Genomic DNA, 16,537 nt, shown 5'->3' on the forward strand with positions numbered 1-16,537 from the left:
AGTGGATTTATTTTCATTTCAGAATTATACAAATGCCCAGATCTGTATTCTCCATATTCTGTACAAAATTTTACTCACCTGTGTCCCATTCCTTCCAAGTCCTGTTTTCTTGCCATTGGAGAATTTCTGGTTTGGTGCTAATAAAGGAAACTGATTGTTACTTATGTGTTGCCATTTTAACATTCTGAAGATGTGGTGAATCAGATCACATTTGACATCCTAACTTTTGGGAGATTGTACTTCATGGTAGAGCATGGAGCTTAAGCGGGCAAAGATGTGGCATTAGAATAAAAATTTTAACAAAAATGTAGAAGGATAGATTTGAGGTTGGAGAGAAGATAACTCAAGGATATTAAAGATGGGCAATACTCAGAAGTCAGACCACTATTAATTCCATTTCATAGGTGAAGAATTAATTCAAAGGAAAAGTGATCATTGTACTTTAATCATATTTAGAACTCAGAAAGCCTGAGTTACCTTAACTGCTCATTTCCTTTGAACAAGGAAGATCTTTTGATTTCAAAGAGGATATTATTCAGGGAGAAAGAGTTTTAGTGATCCATTTTACCTTAAGTATGCTGAAGTTGTTCTTCTCCTGTTAGATAGGTCCCATAAGATAGAGAGCTTGTGTTCTAAATCTTGCCGTCTGAACTGCCTCTTAAGCTACTGAGACAACAGTGCTAACATAGCCATCCTTATGCTGATGAAAAAATGTAACCAAGGACCCAGGGCTGTGGTTCCATGCTTCCAAGTGGGCAGTCATTGGGCCGTTTCCTTTCCTTCAAAGAAATTTTACTTGAACCCAAAGAAAATCAGGGTGCTTCTCTCAGCATTCCATAAGGCCATATGTCTAGCTTTGCCTTTTCCACTGCAGAATTATCTCCATACTACTGACTTTTTCATGCAGGTATAAAAATGATTGGTGTTATATGATTTAAGGTCAGCTTTCAGGGAATAATTAAATTCTGTTTATTGCTGTCAATAGTCGTGTGTATCTTCGTCACATTCTTCAAAGGTAATTTGGCAGAAATTTGCTTTGTTAGACAACAAGGGAATGTTCTCAGACATTTTACTTATACTTTTTGCCTGAAGAATTATTATATATTAAGGTACCTTAGAAAATTAATCAAAACACATTTTGTAAATCATATATTAACAAGACTGTTTGCTAAGGATATCCGCTGGATTTTTTTTCTTCCTTTTAGCCACCTCCTCCTTTAGTGAAAGTGATTGAAGACTTGCCTAAGAGTAAACTGAGTTCCAGTAATCTGAAGGTGAAAGTAATGTCAGGAAGGGTACAGCGGCCAGCAAAATTAAGGGAGAGCAAAACACAAACTAGAATATTAAAACAAGACCTGACTGATAATTTTGAAAATAAAGAGGTAAGAATATATTATAATTAAATTTTTGTTTATCATGTCTCTGCCACAGACAAGTCTCATGATGATATGTCATCATCAGTCTTCCCTCTCTTAAGTAATTTATGGGAGTATTATAGGAAGAAAAAGAGAGTCGTAGCTGAAATTGAAATATGCTTCTTAACTTTTTTAATATAAAAGTAATACATGTATTGTTTTCTTTTGAGAAAAGTCGAACTATAGAATTGTACTGTCTTATACATTGGCCACTAGCAACATGTGGCTGATGAGTACTTGAGATGAATTGCAATGTGCTGTAAATGTAAAATACACAGCAGATTTTGAAAACAAGAATGTAAAATTAAATTGATAATTTTTATATTGATTATATAACAAAATGATATTTTTATTACGTTTAGGTTAAATAAAATATATTATTAAAATTAATTTTACCTGTTTTTTTTTTACCTTTCTAATGTGGTTCTTAGAAAATTTAAATTAACATATGTGGCTCTCATTATACTTCTGTGGCACAAAGCTGGAATAGTAAGTGATAAAGTGGAAAAATAAAAATATACCTTTCTTTTTCCCTGTTCCCTCTCCCATGCTTCATCTCACTTCCTGTCTGTAACCATTGTTAACAAATATGTTGGTTTTATTTTAAAAAGCTTCCTGTGCATATATATGCATATGTTGCTGCTTTTTTTTTTTTTTTTGCTTTTTTCTATAAGTAGAATCACTATGTGTACTGTTTTGTAACTTGCTTTTATCACCTAACTGATTGGATATCTGTTAATATTAGTACATATAGTACAAAATTTTAAAAATGTTTTGCATAGCATTGCAATTATGGACATACCTTAATTTAGCTAGTATCCTACTGACTGTCATTTAGGTTTTATCTAGTCTTCTATTAATACAATCACTGCTGCAGTGGACATCCCTGTATCTTTGAACATTTGCACAAGTATATCTGTAGCATATATTTTTTTTAGAAGTAGAATTTTTAAATCAGTGTGTATAAAAATTTTGATAATAGTTGCCAAATTTTTCTTCAAAAAGGATGTTCCAGTTTGCTTTTTCCAGCTGTATTTGAGACAGTCTGTTAGCCCACATTTTATATGTGTATTGAATTATTCAAGAAAAAACTTAGAAATAACAAAAATGTTCAATAGTAAATAACTAATCATATAAATTATAATAGACCCCCTTTATAGAAATCTATGGGTATTTAAGAATAAAGGGAAAGGATTATAATTTATTAAATATAAAAGCAAGCTATACAATTATATACTTTGATACTAGTCTGATGTTTTTTATTGAGATTGTTCACATACCATACAATTATCCAAAGATCCAAAGTGTACGATCAGTTGCCCCCAGTATCATCATACAGCTGTGAATCCATCACCACAATTAATTTTTTTTCAATTTTTAGAACATTTTCGTCACTCCAGAAAAGAAATAAAGACAGAAAAAGGGAACTCAAATCCTCCCATACCCCTAACCAACCCCCTCCATTATTGATTTCATAGTATTGGTATAGAACATTTGTTACTGTTGATGAAAGAACGTTAAAATACTACTAACTGTAGTATATAGTTTGCAATAGGTATATTTTTTCCCTATATGCCCCTCTATTATTAACTTCTTTTTATAGAGTCATACATTTGTTTTGGTTCATGAAAGAGATTTCTAATATTTGTACAGTTAATCACAGACATTGCCCACCACAGGATTCACTGTTTTATACATTCCCATCTTTTAACCTCCAGCCTTCCTTCTGGTGACATACGTGACTCTGAGCCTCCCCCTTCAACTACATTCACGCACCACCCAGCACTGCCAGTCACTCTCACAATGTGCCACTGTCACCTCTGTTCACCTCCAAACACCCAAGTGCACCCTAGTTGAACATTCTGCTCATGATAAGAAACCACTCCCCATTCTTGAGCCTCATTCTATATCTTGGTAACTTATATTTCATGTCTATGAGTTTATATATTATAATTAGTTCATATCAGTGAGACCATGCAATATTTGTCCTTATGTGTCTGACTTATTTCACTCAATATAGTGCCCTCAAGGTTTCTTCATCAATCCATTTTTTTAAGACAGTTTTGTTCACATACCATACATTCCATCCTAAGTAAACACTCAATAGTTCCATATATAGTCATGTATTTATATATTCACCACCCTCACCACTATCTATAAAAGGACATCTCCATTTCTTCCACAAAGCAGGAGGAAGAGTCAAAGAAGGTAGAGAGACAAAAGAAAAAGAAAAAAGAAAGAAAAAAAAACAAAAAACAAACAAAAAAACATAAACAAAAACATGACTGCTAGGAAGCACCAAAAGGAAAGATAGCATTAAACTAAAGGAGAATAAAGAGTCAGACAACATCACCAATGCCAGGAGTCCCATACCCCTTCCTTATGCCACCCTCTTATGTGCATTTAGCTTTGGTGTATTGCCTTTGTTACATTAAAGGAAGCATAATACAATGTTTCTGTTAATTATAGTCTTTAGTTTGCATTGATTGTATTTTCCCCCCAATACCTCCCTATTTTTAATACCTTGCAAGGTTGATATTCATTTGTTCTCCCTCATGAAAAAACATATTTGTACCTTTTATCACAATTGTTGAGCACTCTAGGTTTCACTGAGTTATACAGTCCCAGTCTTTATCTTTCCTCTTTCTTTCTTGTGTCCCACATGCTCCTAACCTTCCTCTTTCAACCATATTCATAGTCTTCTTTGTCCAGTGTACTTACATTTCTGTTGCTATCATCACCCAAAATTGAGTTCCAAACCTCTCACTCCTGTCTTTTTCTATCTGTCTGTAGTTTCCCTATAGTGTTTCCTGTAGAGCAGGTTTCTTGTTCACAAACTCTTTCATTGTCTGTTTGTCAGAGAATATTTTAAACTCTCCCTCATACTTGAAGGACAGTTTTGCCGGATATAGGCTTCGTGATTGGCTGTTTTTCTCTTTCAGTATCTTAAATATGTCACACCACTTCCTTCTTTCCTCCATGGTTCTGCTGAGAAATCCGCACATAATCTTATCAAGCTTCCTTTGTATGTGATGGATCGCTTTTCTCTTGCTGCTTTCAGGATTCTCTCTTTGTCTTTGACGTTTGATAATCTGATTATTAAGGGTCTTGGCTTAGGCCTATTCATATCTATTCTGTTTGGGGTATGCTGTGCTTCTTGGATCTGTAATTTTATGTCTTTCATGAGAGATGGTAAATTTTCATCGAATATTTCCTCTTTTATTACTCTGTCCCTTTTCCCTTCTCTTCTCCTTCTGGGACACCCATGATATGTACATTCAGGTGTTTCATGTTGTCATTGAATTCTCTGAAACGTTGCTCATATTTTTCCATTCTTTTCCTTATCTGTTCTTTTGTGTGTAGGTTTTCAGGTGTCTTGTTCTCCAGTTCCTGGGTGTTTCTTCTGCCTCTTGAGATCTGCTATTGTATGTCTCCATTGTGTCTTTCATTTCTTGTGTTGTGCCTTTCTTTTCCATAGATTCTGCCAGTTGTTTTTTCAGACTTTCAATGTCTACCTTATATATGCCCAGTGTTTTCTTTATAGCCTTCATCACTTTTGCCATATCTTCCCCAAACTTTTTGAATTGATTTAGCATTGGTTTAAATTCCTGTATCTCAGTTGAAGTATAAGTTTGTTCCTTTGACTGGGCCATAACTTTGTTTTTCTTAGTGTAGGTTGTAGTTTTCTGTTGTCTAGGCATCTGATTTCCTTGGTTACCCCAATCAGGTTTTCCCAGACCAAAACAGGCTCAGGTCCCAGAAGGAGGAAATATTCAGTATCAGGTCTCCCTGACGGTGTGTCTTAGAAGATTGGTACACCCTGTGATGCCTTAGGTCACTGTGCTTTTCTGCCCAGCAGGGGGCACCTGTCAGGCTGTCCCTCCAGACTGGTGTAAGGAGGTGTGGCCTGTGGCTGTTTCCCCCAGGCTCTGGGGTCTGGTTCTGAATGGAGGGTGGATAGTAGAGCTGGGCCCCACCTCTTTCCTCTTAGGGAAGATACCTCCCCCCCCCCAGGGAGATTTCAGTTGCATTTAAATAGGTTCTTTTCTTCTCTGATTCTGCTATCTCCACCCTTGTCTGGGTCAGAGCGCTGTGAGCTGAAAATGGCTGACTGAGGCTTTCTCCACTGAGCTGCTCAGGTTGAGAGAGAGAAAAAGGGACATAAAGCCCCCTTTCAGGGTCCGTCCATGGCCCCCAGTTTCACCCATCAGGCAGAGATAGCACTCGGTCCTTGGGTTCCCCCTCCAGAGACAGAGAAATCCCCTGGCTCTTTAAGGTGAGTCATCACTAAAAGCCTCTGTCTGCTTGTTGGGGATTTGCAGCTTGCATTGAGCAGTCCATGTTTGCCAATTAAAACCCCAGTTGGAGCTGGACTGAGGTATATTCGCTTGCTCAGAGAGTGCTCCTCTCTATGACAGTGAGGCTTTGCTGTTTGGGCTGCCATGGAGGAAGGGGGCTCCCAGCTCAGATCCGCAGTTTCTATTCACAGATTCCACGCTGCAATCTCGGGCATTCCTCCCAGTTCAGGTTGAAACACGGTGTGTGGACAGTCACAGTCATCCAGCAGTTATTCCAGATTGTTTACTGGTTGTTCCTGGTTGTTTATTAGTTGCTCCGGGGGGACAAACTTCCACTCCTCTCTATGCTGCCATCTTGTTCCTCAGTCCAGTGTGATTGTAAAATGATATGAGTACCTATGTACTCAGAAGAAAACTCCATAAAAAAGCTCAAGATACAGGAGAAATACCTTTAAGAGAAAGGATTTCAGTGAGGTTTTTTTCTTTCTTTTTATATATATTTTATATTTTCCTAATTTTCTGCAATGAATATATATTACTTTGAAATCAGAAGAAAATATAAATATTAATAGGGAAATTTCTAACATTATTTTCAAAGATTTTTTTAGACTTTTCATTGGCATATAGATAAATAAAAGCACCCAAATACATACCCAGAAAAGAACATGTACAAGTACAGCTCAATGAATTTTCACAAACTGAAAACATATGTGTAACCTGCACCCAGATCAAGAAATAGAACATCACCAGCACCCCAGAAACCCCCTCCTGCTTCTTTCCAGATACTCTCCCCCTCACCTTAAGAATAACTACTCTCCTGACTTTTAACATCCTAGATTTTTTTTGTACTTACATAAATTGAATCCTGCAGTTTGTATTCTTTTGTGCCTGGCTCCTTTCATTCAACATTATGTTTGAGAGATCCATCCATCTTGTTATATGTAGTCATAAATTGTCCCATTCTCATAACTGCATAGAGTACCATTGTGTGAATAAAGAATACTTTATTCATTCTACTGTTGGTGAGCATTTTGGGTAGTTTTCTAATTTTTTCACTATTAGGAATGGTCCAAGTATTAATATTCTAGTTTATCTCTGTTGGTGAACTTATGGACCCATTTCTGTGGGGTATAAACCTAGGAGTAGAATTGTTTGGCCATAAGTTATACAAATGTTCAGCTTTAGTAATACTGCCAAATAGCTTTCCCAAATAGTTGGTTGAACAGATTTACATTGCACCCGCAGTATATGAGAGCCCTAGTTGCTCCATATTCTTACCAACACTTGGTATTTTTCATATTATTTCTCATAACCTCTTTTCTTTAAACATTTTTTAAACTGTGAAACTTACATACAGAGAGTATATTAAACAGATTACAGTTTAATGAAAAACAATAAAAAGATCACTCATACTGTGTTGGGGGTTGCCCGCCAAGACCATACCCAGGTTTGGTGATTTGTTAGAAGGACTCAGCATAAAGTCAAATTTATAGCTATGACTTCTTATACTTGAAGGATAGAAAGCAAAATCAGCAAAGGGAAAAGGCTCATGGAATGAAGTCCAGAGGAAACTAGTCTCAGGCTTCTAAGAGTCCCTCTCCCCAAGGAATGATGGAATGACACAGGGCACACTTAATTCCTCCAGCAACAAGCTGTGACAACGTGGTGAAGTGTTGTTTCCCAGGGAAACGCATTAGAGACTCAGCGCCCAGGGTTTTTACTGGGAACAAGTCACATAGGCACCCTCTGTTCAGCACATGCCAAAATTCTAGACTTCCAGAAGGAAAGCAGGTGTTTAGTATAAACCACATTGTACAGTTTAAGCACAGTGGGCTGCTTTTATTGTTTCTGAGAATGGTGGGAACCCTCCTGAAATCCAAGTTTCTAGACTCAGGTGTGGGCCAACCTTGCAGGCAGGCCTTTCTCAGGAGAGCAATCCCAGACTCACCATGTTAACTCTTTTCTGCATATCCCACATCCACATCAAGAAATAGAATATTACCAGCAGCTTTGAAGCACCCCATGTGCTTATCCACAATCCCATTTTTCTCCCTATCCCACAGTAACCAGTGTTCACACTTTTGTGTTAGGTTCTTGGTTTTCTTTATAGTTTTGTTACCTCTATGTGTAACCTTAAACAAACAAACAAAAAAAAAATGGAAAAGTAGGCACAAACTCAGCCAAATAATAGTTGATTGTATGTATATATCACATTTTGTTTATATATTCATCAGTTGATGGACATTTGGGTTGTTTCCAGTTTGGGACTATTATGAACAAAGCCACTGTTAACGTTCACGTACAAGTCTTTGTGTGGTCACATATCTTCGTTTGTCTTTAGCAAATACCTAACGGTGAGTTTGCGGAGTCGTATGATAAGTGTGCATTTAACTTTATAAGAAACCGCCAACTGGTTTTCAAAGTAGTTCTATCATTTTTTTTTTTAATTTCCACCAGACTTGTATGAAATTTCAGTTGCTCTACATCCTTGCTGACATTTGGTATTGAGTAGCAAGCCCCAGTCAGCTTATCAGACAAATGAGGAAGGATTATTGCACATGTAGGAGAAAAATCCAGAGTTGAAGAAAAATAGTAGGTGAATTATTTGTTGAGATTGAGGACAAAATGTTAAAACATAAATAATTAATGTAACAGGTTGAGGAATATGGTTGAAATAATAAAAGCAGTACAAAGGTGTTTGAGTTGCTAGAAATAATTAGAAACAAAGGCCACTGAACCTTGGAGTGCCACAGGGCTCTCTTTATCTGCCTTCACTACTTTGATGGTCTCATCCCATCTCATGCCTTCAAATGCCATCTAAATGTTGATGACTCTCCAGTATCGTATCTCCAGCCCAGTCCTCTAATCTGAATGCTAGACTTCATTTGGACATCCATTGATAATCTTAAACTTAAAGCGACTGAGAAGGGACAGCTGTTGAGGGCCTGTGAGGACCATTGTATTCCCTCTTCCAGAAGCTTAATTTAACACAGAAGGTCTGAATTAGTGCACCAGACGTACAAGCTGATCCCAGACACCGAGTTTGAGAGGCTCCCTGTTTCTGACAAAGCCATTTCCTTGACCAGGAAGTTTCCATTTCTATGTAGTAAAGCAGATGTTTCCGCCCTCTCTTCCCTATACCTAGAGCAATACAGAAGTGGCATCCCTTTCCTGGAACTCCTGCCACAGTGTCTTCAGTTGATCTATGCCTGACCTATGCCCACCTTTTGGTGGAATGGTGAGAGTTCAAGGAATCGAGTTTACTTTGCTTCTTTTCTGCTTGTAAGTTTCTTCAATAAAACGTCCAAAGTTGAGTTCCCACTCTTTCCTTCCAGAACCTGCTCTACCTAGAATCTTCCCCATCTCTGAAAGTGGTAATTCTGTCTTTCCATTTGCTTAGGTCTAAAACTTTAGCTTTTCTGACTTTCTTTCACACTGCACATCCAACTGATCAGCAAATTGTTGACTCTGTCTTGAAAATAAATCCCGAGTCTGACCGCTTCTCACTACCCTTACTTACTTACCACTGTCATTCAAGCCACCATTGTCTCTTGCCTAGATGATTGCAATATCCTAACCAGTATTGATGCTTCCACCTTAGGCTCCCTAAAGTCTATTCTCAACTCAGCACCCAGAGTGATCCTGTTAAAATATAAATTAGGGTAATTTACTTCCCTGCTTAAAACCTTCCAGTAGACCCTGTGCCAGTTTGGATATATTGTGTTCCCCAAAAAGCCATGTTTTTTTGATGCAGTCTTGCGGGGGAAGATTTATTAGTCTTTTGATTAGGGTGGAAACTTTGGTTGATTGTTTCCATGGAGATGTGACTCATCCAACTGTGGGTGATACTTTTTATTAGATTATTTCCGTGGAGGTGTGGCCCCACCCATTCAGGGTGAGTCTTGATTAGTTGGCTGGAGTATTTGAGAGAGAAGCTAACAGCCGACACAAACCCAGATGCTTACTGATGCTTAGAGATGCTTGGAGATGCTAAGCCAAGAAATAAAGCCCGGAGTTTGCCCCAGAGAAGCTAAGAGAGGACCCCCAGACACTTAGAAATGCCCTGGAAGAAAGAAGCAAAGATGCGCAGGAGCTGAGAGAGCAGAGCTAAGACAGAGACATTTTGGAGAAAGCCATTTTGAAACACAACCCAGGAGCAAAGGACCAGCGTATGCCAGCCACATGCCTTTCCAGCTGACAGAGATGTTCCAGACACCATTGGCCATTCTTCAGTGAAGGTATCATCTTGCTGATACCTTAGTTTGGACACTTTTATGGCCGTAGAACTGTAAATTTGTAGCCAAATAAACCCCCTTTATAAAAGCCAATCCATTTCTGATATTTTGCATAACGGCAGCATTAGCAAACTGGAACACTCCCCATCTCACTCAGAATAAAAATCAAAGTCCTTACAATGGCCTACGAAGCCCCAACTCACTCTATCCTACCACAAGTGACCTCCTTACTATTTCAAGAATATTCTAAGCAAGTTTCTGCCACAGGTCCTTTACACTCTGCCTGGAATGATTTTCCGCAGATAGCTGCCTGATTTGTTCCTCAAGCTTTCAATACTTTGTTCAAATGTCACCTTCTTGCTGAGGCCTTCTTTGACCACCCTGCTTAATACTACAATGACACCAACCCCTACCTGCATCACTTTCCCTTCCTGCTTACTCCCAGTCCCCCTTTCCAGGTATTCCCCTCACAGCTTTATTTTTCTTCATAGCACTTGTCACCTTCTAACATGGTATATATTTTAACTTATTTAGTTTATCTGCCTTTTTTTCCAGATCATCATTGTTTTTCCCCCATCTGTGTTCCTAAGACCTAAAAACAATGCCTGAAATGAAGCAATGGAATAAAAGAAGTAGAATGGTTAAAAAGAGCAATGAAATAAGTCAGAAAATCTGACTTTGAGTCTTGAGCTGCCTTTATTTAGCAGTTGATCTTGAACAAGTCACGAACTTTTCTGACCTTCCCATTTCCTCAAAAGAAGAAAGGAAGACAGAAACCCATCTGTTGCATATAGTTGTTAGGATAAAATGAGAATCTATGAAAACAGCTTTATAATCCTAAAATCTGTAATATGTTATTTTCCATTAAGATAAACATTGACTTAAAACCTTTAGATATAAGGGGCTGTCATCAGCAGCTGATGTCTATTATTGTTATGTGATAAAATGGTGAGCTACATCAGTTTTTTTGCCTCCATGCTTTCATGCTAGGAATTTTCCAGAATTGAAAGGAAAAGAAAGAAAGGGAGGAAGAAAGAAAGACAGGGAGAGAGAAAGAGAAGAAAATATCAGTGTGCTTTGCTCTTGATGCAGGACTTGACAGTGATGGTCTGTGGGCCCAATCCAGCCATATGAGCTGAATGGTTTTTATAATTTTTAAATGGTGACATTTTAAATTGTTGTATAAGTACCTACATAGTATTCTCAGTTTTCCCTCTTGGTCCACAAAACCTGAAATATTTACTATCCAGCCCTTTACAGAAGAAGTTTGCCAAACCCTGGTCTAGGATGCGGAATGTGTCATAAAACTATCTGCTATGTATATGCACACTCACAAATAGGGTGCATGTGTAGAGTCACATGTTGTAAACATATTTCTCACTGTGCATTTGTGTGCTAAAGTTGGAAAGCCATTTATGGGCTAGATGACCTTTTGTTATTTCACTTTTATGATTACGTCACTTATTGCTACTATTTTCCTCTTTATAGAATGAGTTATCAGATGGATTAAACAAAAAGCGTCTACAAATCTTACTGAAAGGCTATGGTGAATATCCAACAAAATATAGGTAAAAAATAAGTTCTTTCATGTTAAATCAATTTTGCCAAAAAAAAGTTTTTTTGCTTAAAATTATATTTTAATTTCAGAATGTTCATTTGGCGCTCTCTACTACAACTGCCTGAAAATCATACTGCATTTAGTAGCTTGATAGATAAGGGTATTCATGTGGCATTTGTCAATCTTCAGGAGAAATACCCCATCAAAAGTAGAAAACTGCTCAGAGTATTACAGAGGTATGTTCAATATATTACAGCAATGTATATGAAGCCTATAACTAATTATTGAGTGTTTTAAAATCTTCTTTATAAAATATTATTTGGTCAACCTTGATCATCCATGTATGGTATGTTTCATTTAAAAACACAAAACTTACATCATGTGTATATTACATTTGAGTATTAATTTGTGTTTTGTTCTAGAAAATAAGAATCTTTCAGACAATCTAAAGGAACAAAGAGACATAGTAGAAAGGTTTGAATTTGAAAGCAGAGGACCTAGTTTTGAATCACTGTTCCATCACTTAATAACTGTGATGTAGGTCATGCCACTTTACTTCTCTCAGCCTTAATTTCTTTATCAGAAAATGGGGGTAATGCACCAACATCATAAGGTTATTGAGGAGATTAAATGAGATCACCTTTTATAGAATGCTTATACCAGGGTCTGATACATAGCAAGCATGCAATAAATGTTAATAATAGTAATAATAGCTAACACTTATAAAGTGCTTTCTGTATGTCAGGCATTGCTAAGTACTTTATACAAAGTAACTCATTTTACAGATAAAGAAACTGAGGTTAGGTAAATTGATCAAGTCACATAAGTGGTAGAACTGGGAGCTAGCCTAGGCTTCAGAGTCTGAGACATTTTTTTTTTACTTTATCAAAAAATTAAAAAAAAAAAAAAACGTTTCAAACAACACAAAGGAATAAGAAAAACAACCTAAAATAACTACATTCCTTCCAAAATGTTCCTACCATACCCCAAGAAAATAAACAAACCATAGTAATTCCTGAGCATTCCCATATCATTAAGATTACCCTCAATATCTTATCTGTTGTTATTAGATTATCGTTCCCCCTTCACTAGTTGCTGTCTATCTCTAGATCCCCTACATTCTACAATATAAAACATTTTTTAATAAACTTTTTATTATAAAAAAATTTCAATCATAAATAAAAGTAGAGAAAATAGTGTAATGAATCCCCTTATACCCTTCACCCAGCTTCAACATTTACTAACTCATGGTCAATCTTTTTTCATTGATATCCTAACCCACTCTACCCCTATCCCTCTCACCCATCCCAACATATACACATCCCTCTGCCAGATATTTTCATGTTTATTTCTAATGGATAAGGACTCTTTTTTTTTCCCCCTCTTAACATAAGCTTTCTACCATTATTACACCCAAAGGAATTAGCAATAATTTTTTAATATCCTCAAATATCTAATTAGCATTCCTATTACCCTTATAATTTTTTTAAGGTAAACTCATTCAAATCAGAGTCCAAACAAGATACACACATGACATTTGATTGATATGTCTCTGAAGTCTCTTTTAATCTACAAATTCTGGCTCCCTCTTTTTTTTCCTTATAATTTCTTTGTTGAAGAAACCAGCCCATTTAAACTAGAGAGTTCTCCATATTCTAGATTTTGTTGATTACATTCCCATGGTGTTGTTTAATCTGTTTCTCATTCTCCTGTATTTACTATAATAAACTGGTAATTAGAGCTATAGACTTGATCTGATTCAAGGGTTCCCCCACCCTCTTTGGAGTTTGTCTTTTGTTATGCAAGAAAATGTTGTAGGTGGTTTTATGTACTTCCGTTATGAGATTTATAATGACTGCTTGTCTCTCTTTTTGTGACGTTACTAGCCATTGGTGATCATTGTCTAAGTCCATTTTTTTCATCATAGTTTAGCAAAATAGTGATATTCTAATTCTAATGTTGCTTCTTTTTTGAACTAGAAAATTTCTATTAAGAAAAACTTCCTATTATCACCTATTTGGTAAGATAAAACCTATATAGAAAAGGCAAGTTAAATACTTGATAGTTTTATTTACTTACCAGTTTTCATAATAACTTGATTACCTTGGAGCCTCTAAAAGTGACCAATGTGTTCATTATGAACTCACGGATTTAAACATATTTTTGATACGTGTAAATCCATTGTAGTTCCTATTCTTATTGTCTCATCTTTGGCATATGGGCATGTCTTGAAGTTAGCCACTGAGTCCAGTAATCTTTCTTAGCATTTTTGCTTTCTGATGTGACAAGATATATTCCAGGTTGACGTTGTACATTTCCTTCCCAGGCCTGGAACCAGCCATTTCCTCAAAGACTCTTGGTTCCTTTTTGCAGGACATGGTATGAGAAATCACAATCTGGGCTGTAGAGGTGTTCATTACTATTAAAGTGGTCATTTTTTCTAGACCTTTCAATGGACAGAACCAGGAGTTCACGTAGATATTTTCAATTCAGATTTTGGATTACAAGTTTTTGCATAGCTTCTTTGATTTTATATTTGTATCTTTTTCTCTTAAGCTAAAACCTTGGTTCCTAACAGCATTAACACAATTCCTTATTTTCTTTATATACTTGCACACATTTTTAAAACTACATATATATAATAATAACTACATAATTATTACATAATACTACATAACAACAATGTGAATATTATATTTTTTTGTAGTTCATTTTGTCCATAGGTTATATCCCACTAGGGATGTATAAATTACTGTTTTGGTTTTTTTTTTTTTTTTAATTACTCTTTTAAAGTTACTTGAAATAATTCATCTTTATTACAATTGTGCCACTAAGTCTGTACAATTAGGCTGATTTGTTTTTAGCTTTTTGAAATTAAAAAAAATTGTTTTATATTTTTATAAAACATTTATATGTTTCAAAATCAAATCTCAAAATAAGGTATATCTAGACATCTAGATTCTGTTCCCTCCATCCTGGTATCATTCTTCTCCATAAGTAATCTTTTTTATTAATGTTATCCTACAGAAATGTGCAAATATATTTGTACTCTTCCCCTTAGGTGGCCTTCTATTACGCTTTTCTATACTTTGCTTTTTAAACTTAATATATTCTGGGCATCATCTCAAAACAATATACAGAAACATTCTTCATTTTTTTTCCAGCTTCATTGTGCTCCATTGTACACATGTACCATAACTTATTTAGCCTGTCTCCTATTGATGAATATTTGGAATGTTTCCAGTCTTTTGCTTTTACAAGTATGCTTCATTAATTAGCTTTGTACATAAGTCTTTGTATATTTTCAAGTGTATCTTTAGGATAGATTCATAAATTTGGGATTGCTGAGTCAAAGAGTAAATGCATACTAGTGACTTTTTGAATTAGAAGAAAACGTTGGATCACTTTGTTAACACTTAACTTAGAGATAGGAATTTGCTTATTTTTCCCATTTGGTCTCAACACTTAATATGCTTTCTTGCTCCTCAGTCGTGCATAAGACATCCCAGTTCAGACGTTTGTCAGAACAGCAGCATAGACCATGTTGAATTCATATAGTCTAGGCTGGAGGTTGGGAGCACTAAGTGTTTTGGTCAGAAAGTCTAGTCTCTCATCAGATGCACAAGGAAGAAAAATGATGAGAGGACATTACTTCAAGAATGGATATTTTCACGCATTCTTCTTAAATAATCAATTCCCTGAGGTCCGAGGAAAATAATGGTACCCAAACATCACTTTGACTTTGGAATGTGTACAGAAACATATGTGGAAGGGAATCAGCAATTGATTTTATTAATTAGTAAAGGCTACTGACTGACATACCCATTTAAGTTATTTAAAATTTCTTATAGTTTTGTATGAATTTTAGTCTTATAGAATTTTAGACTTCCTCAATTTTGAGCAGGCTTCCCTTAGGCACTTTTTGCTGCTTCTTCCTTATCACCAGCGAAACAACGTACAACCACAATATGTCAGATTTTTTTCATTCCTTTGCATTTAGAGCTAATGAATTTAATTATTACACTGCTGTGTTTCTATGTTTTGAGAGAGTGAGAGAACACTTGGAATACTATAGTGTAAGCTTTTAGTTTAAAAATTCAGTTTACCAGAGAAATGGTTTTGATGCTTCTCTACCTAATTATTGTAATAATATTCTTGAGATATATTTTCTTTAAGGTCTTCCTAAAGTGACAAGAGTTTGCTCATATTATTTGAGATTTTCCATGATATGTAATAAGTTGTTAGGGTTGATTAAATTATATACCTAGCAATACATTTTCAGTTAAAGTTACCATTTTAATTCTAATTCTGTTTATGTGAACTTCAAATTATAATCCTAATTCAGTTTATGGTTTCACTGCCATTTTTTTTTTTCCAATTCCTATTTTTCTAAGTTTTTACATTTTAATTTTAAATTTCTGTTTCCACCAAAATTCCAAATTGTAATTTAATAAAGTGGGTGTGGGGAGTGTTCTAGCATAAAAGAGTCATAGAAATTTAAGAGAGATAACACCAAATTCAATGAGTGAATCTTCTTTGGATCCTGAGAGACAAATCAGATGAAAAATGAATGTTTTTGACCATTGAGGAAATTTGACTGGTGTCTGGTTATTAGATGATATGACAGAATTATTCTTAATTTTGTTAATATAATATGGCATTTTTTTTTATTGGGAAGTGTCCTTGTTCATTCTTTTAAACATGCATACCTAAGTATTAAAGGGTAAAATAATAATGTCTGAGATTTGCCTTAAAATACTCTAGCAAAAAAGGAGTGGGGAGTGGTAAATGAAACAAGTGTGATAAAATATGGATGATTTGTTGGAAGTAGGTAATAGCTACATGAAGAATCGTGCTTTCTACTTTTACATATGTTTGGAAATTTTCATGATTAATGTTTTTTAAAGTAACTTTTAAAATTAAAAGAATATGGGTTCTTTGTAAAATGATTAAAACAGTACAGAATAACTTAAAGAAAATAATATCTCCTCTGCTTCCAGTCTGACTTGCCAAAGGAAATTGTTTGGTTTA

At 35.7% G+C, this 16,537-nt stretch overlaps 1 protein-coding gene across 5 annotated transcripts in view; it reads left to right on the forward strand.

The window, feature by feature from the left end:
* Positions 1-16,537, forward strand: part of TBC1D31 (TBC1 domain family member 31) — a 77,695-nt gene that overhangs the window by 30,252 nt on the left and 30,906 nt on the right. For 4 of the 5 annotated variants that reach the window (XM_037803133.1, XM_037803134.1, XM_037803135.1 and 1 more), the window contains exons 8-10: positions 1,206-1,382; positions 11,437-11,516; positions 11,596-11,742. In XM_037803133.1, coding sequence (XP_037659061.1) covers positions 1,206-1,382; positions 11,437-11,516; positions 11,596-11,742 — 404 coding nt within the window. Of the gene's footprint in view, positions 1-1,205; positions 1,383-11,436; positions 11,517-11,595; positions 11,743-16,537 lie in introns of those variants that run through there. The other variant, XM_037803137.1, reaches the window with a different exon arrangement.

The sequence above is a fragment of the Choloepus didactylus genome, chromosome 14 (assembly GCF_015220235.1).
Source record: "Choloepus didactylus isolate mChoDid1 chromosome 14, mChoDid1.pri, whole genome shotgun sequence".
NCBI classification, from domain to species: domain Eukaryota; kingdom Metazoa; phylum Chordata; class Mammalia; order Pilosa; family Megalonychidae; genus Choloepus; species Choloepus didactylus.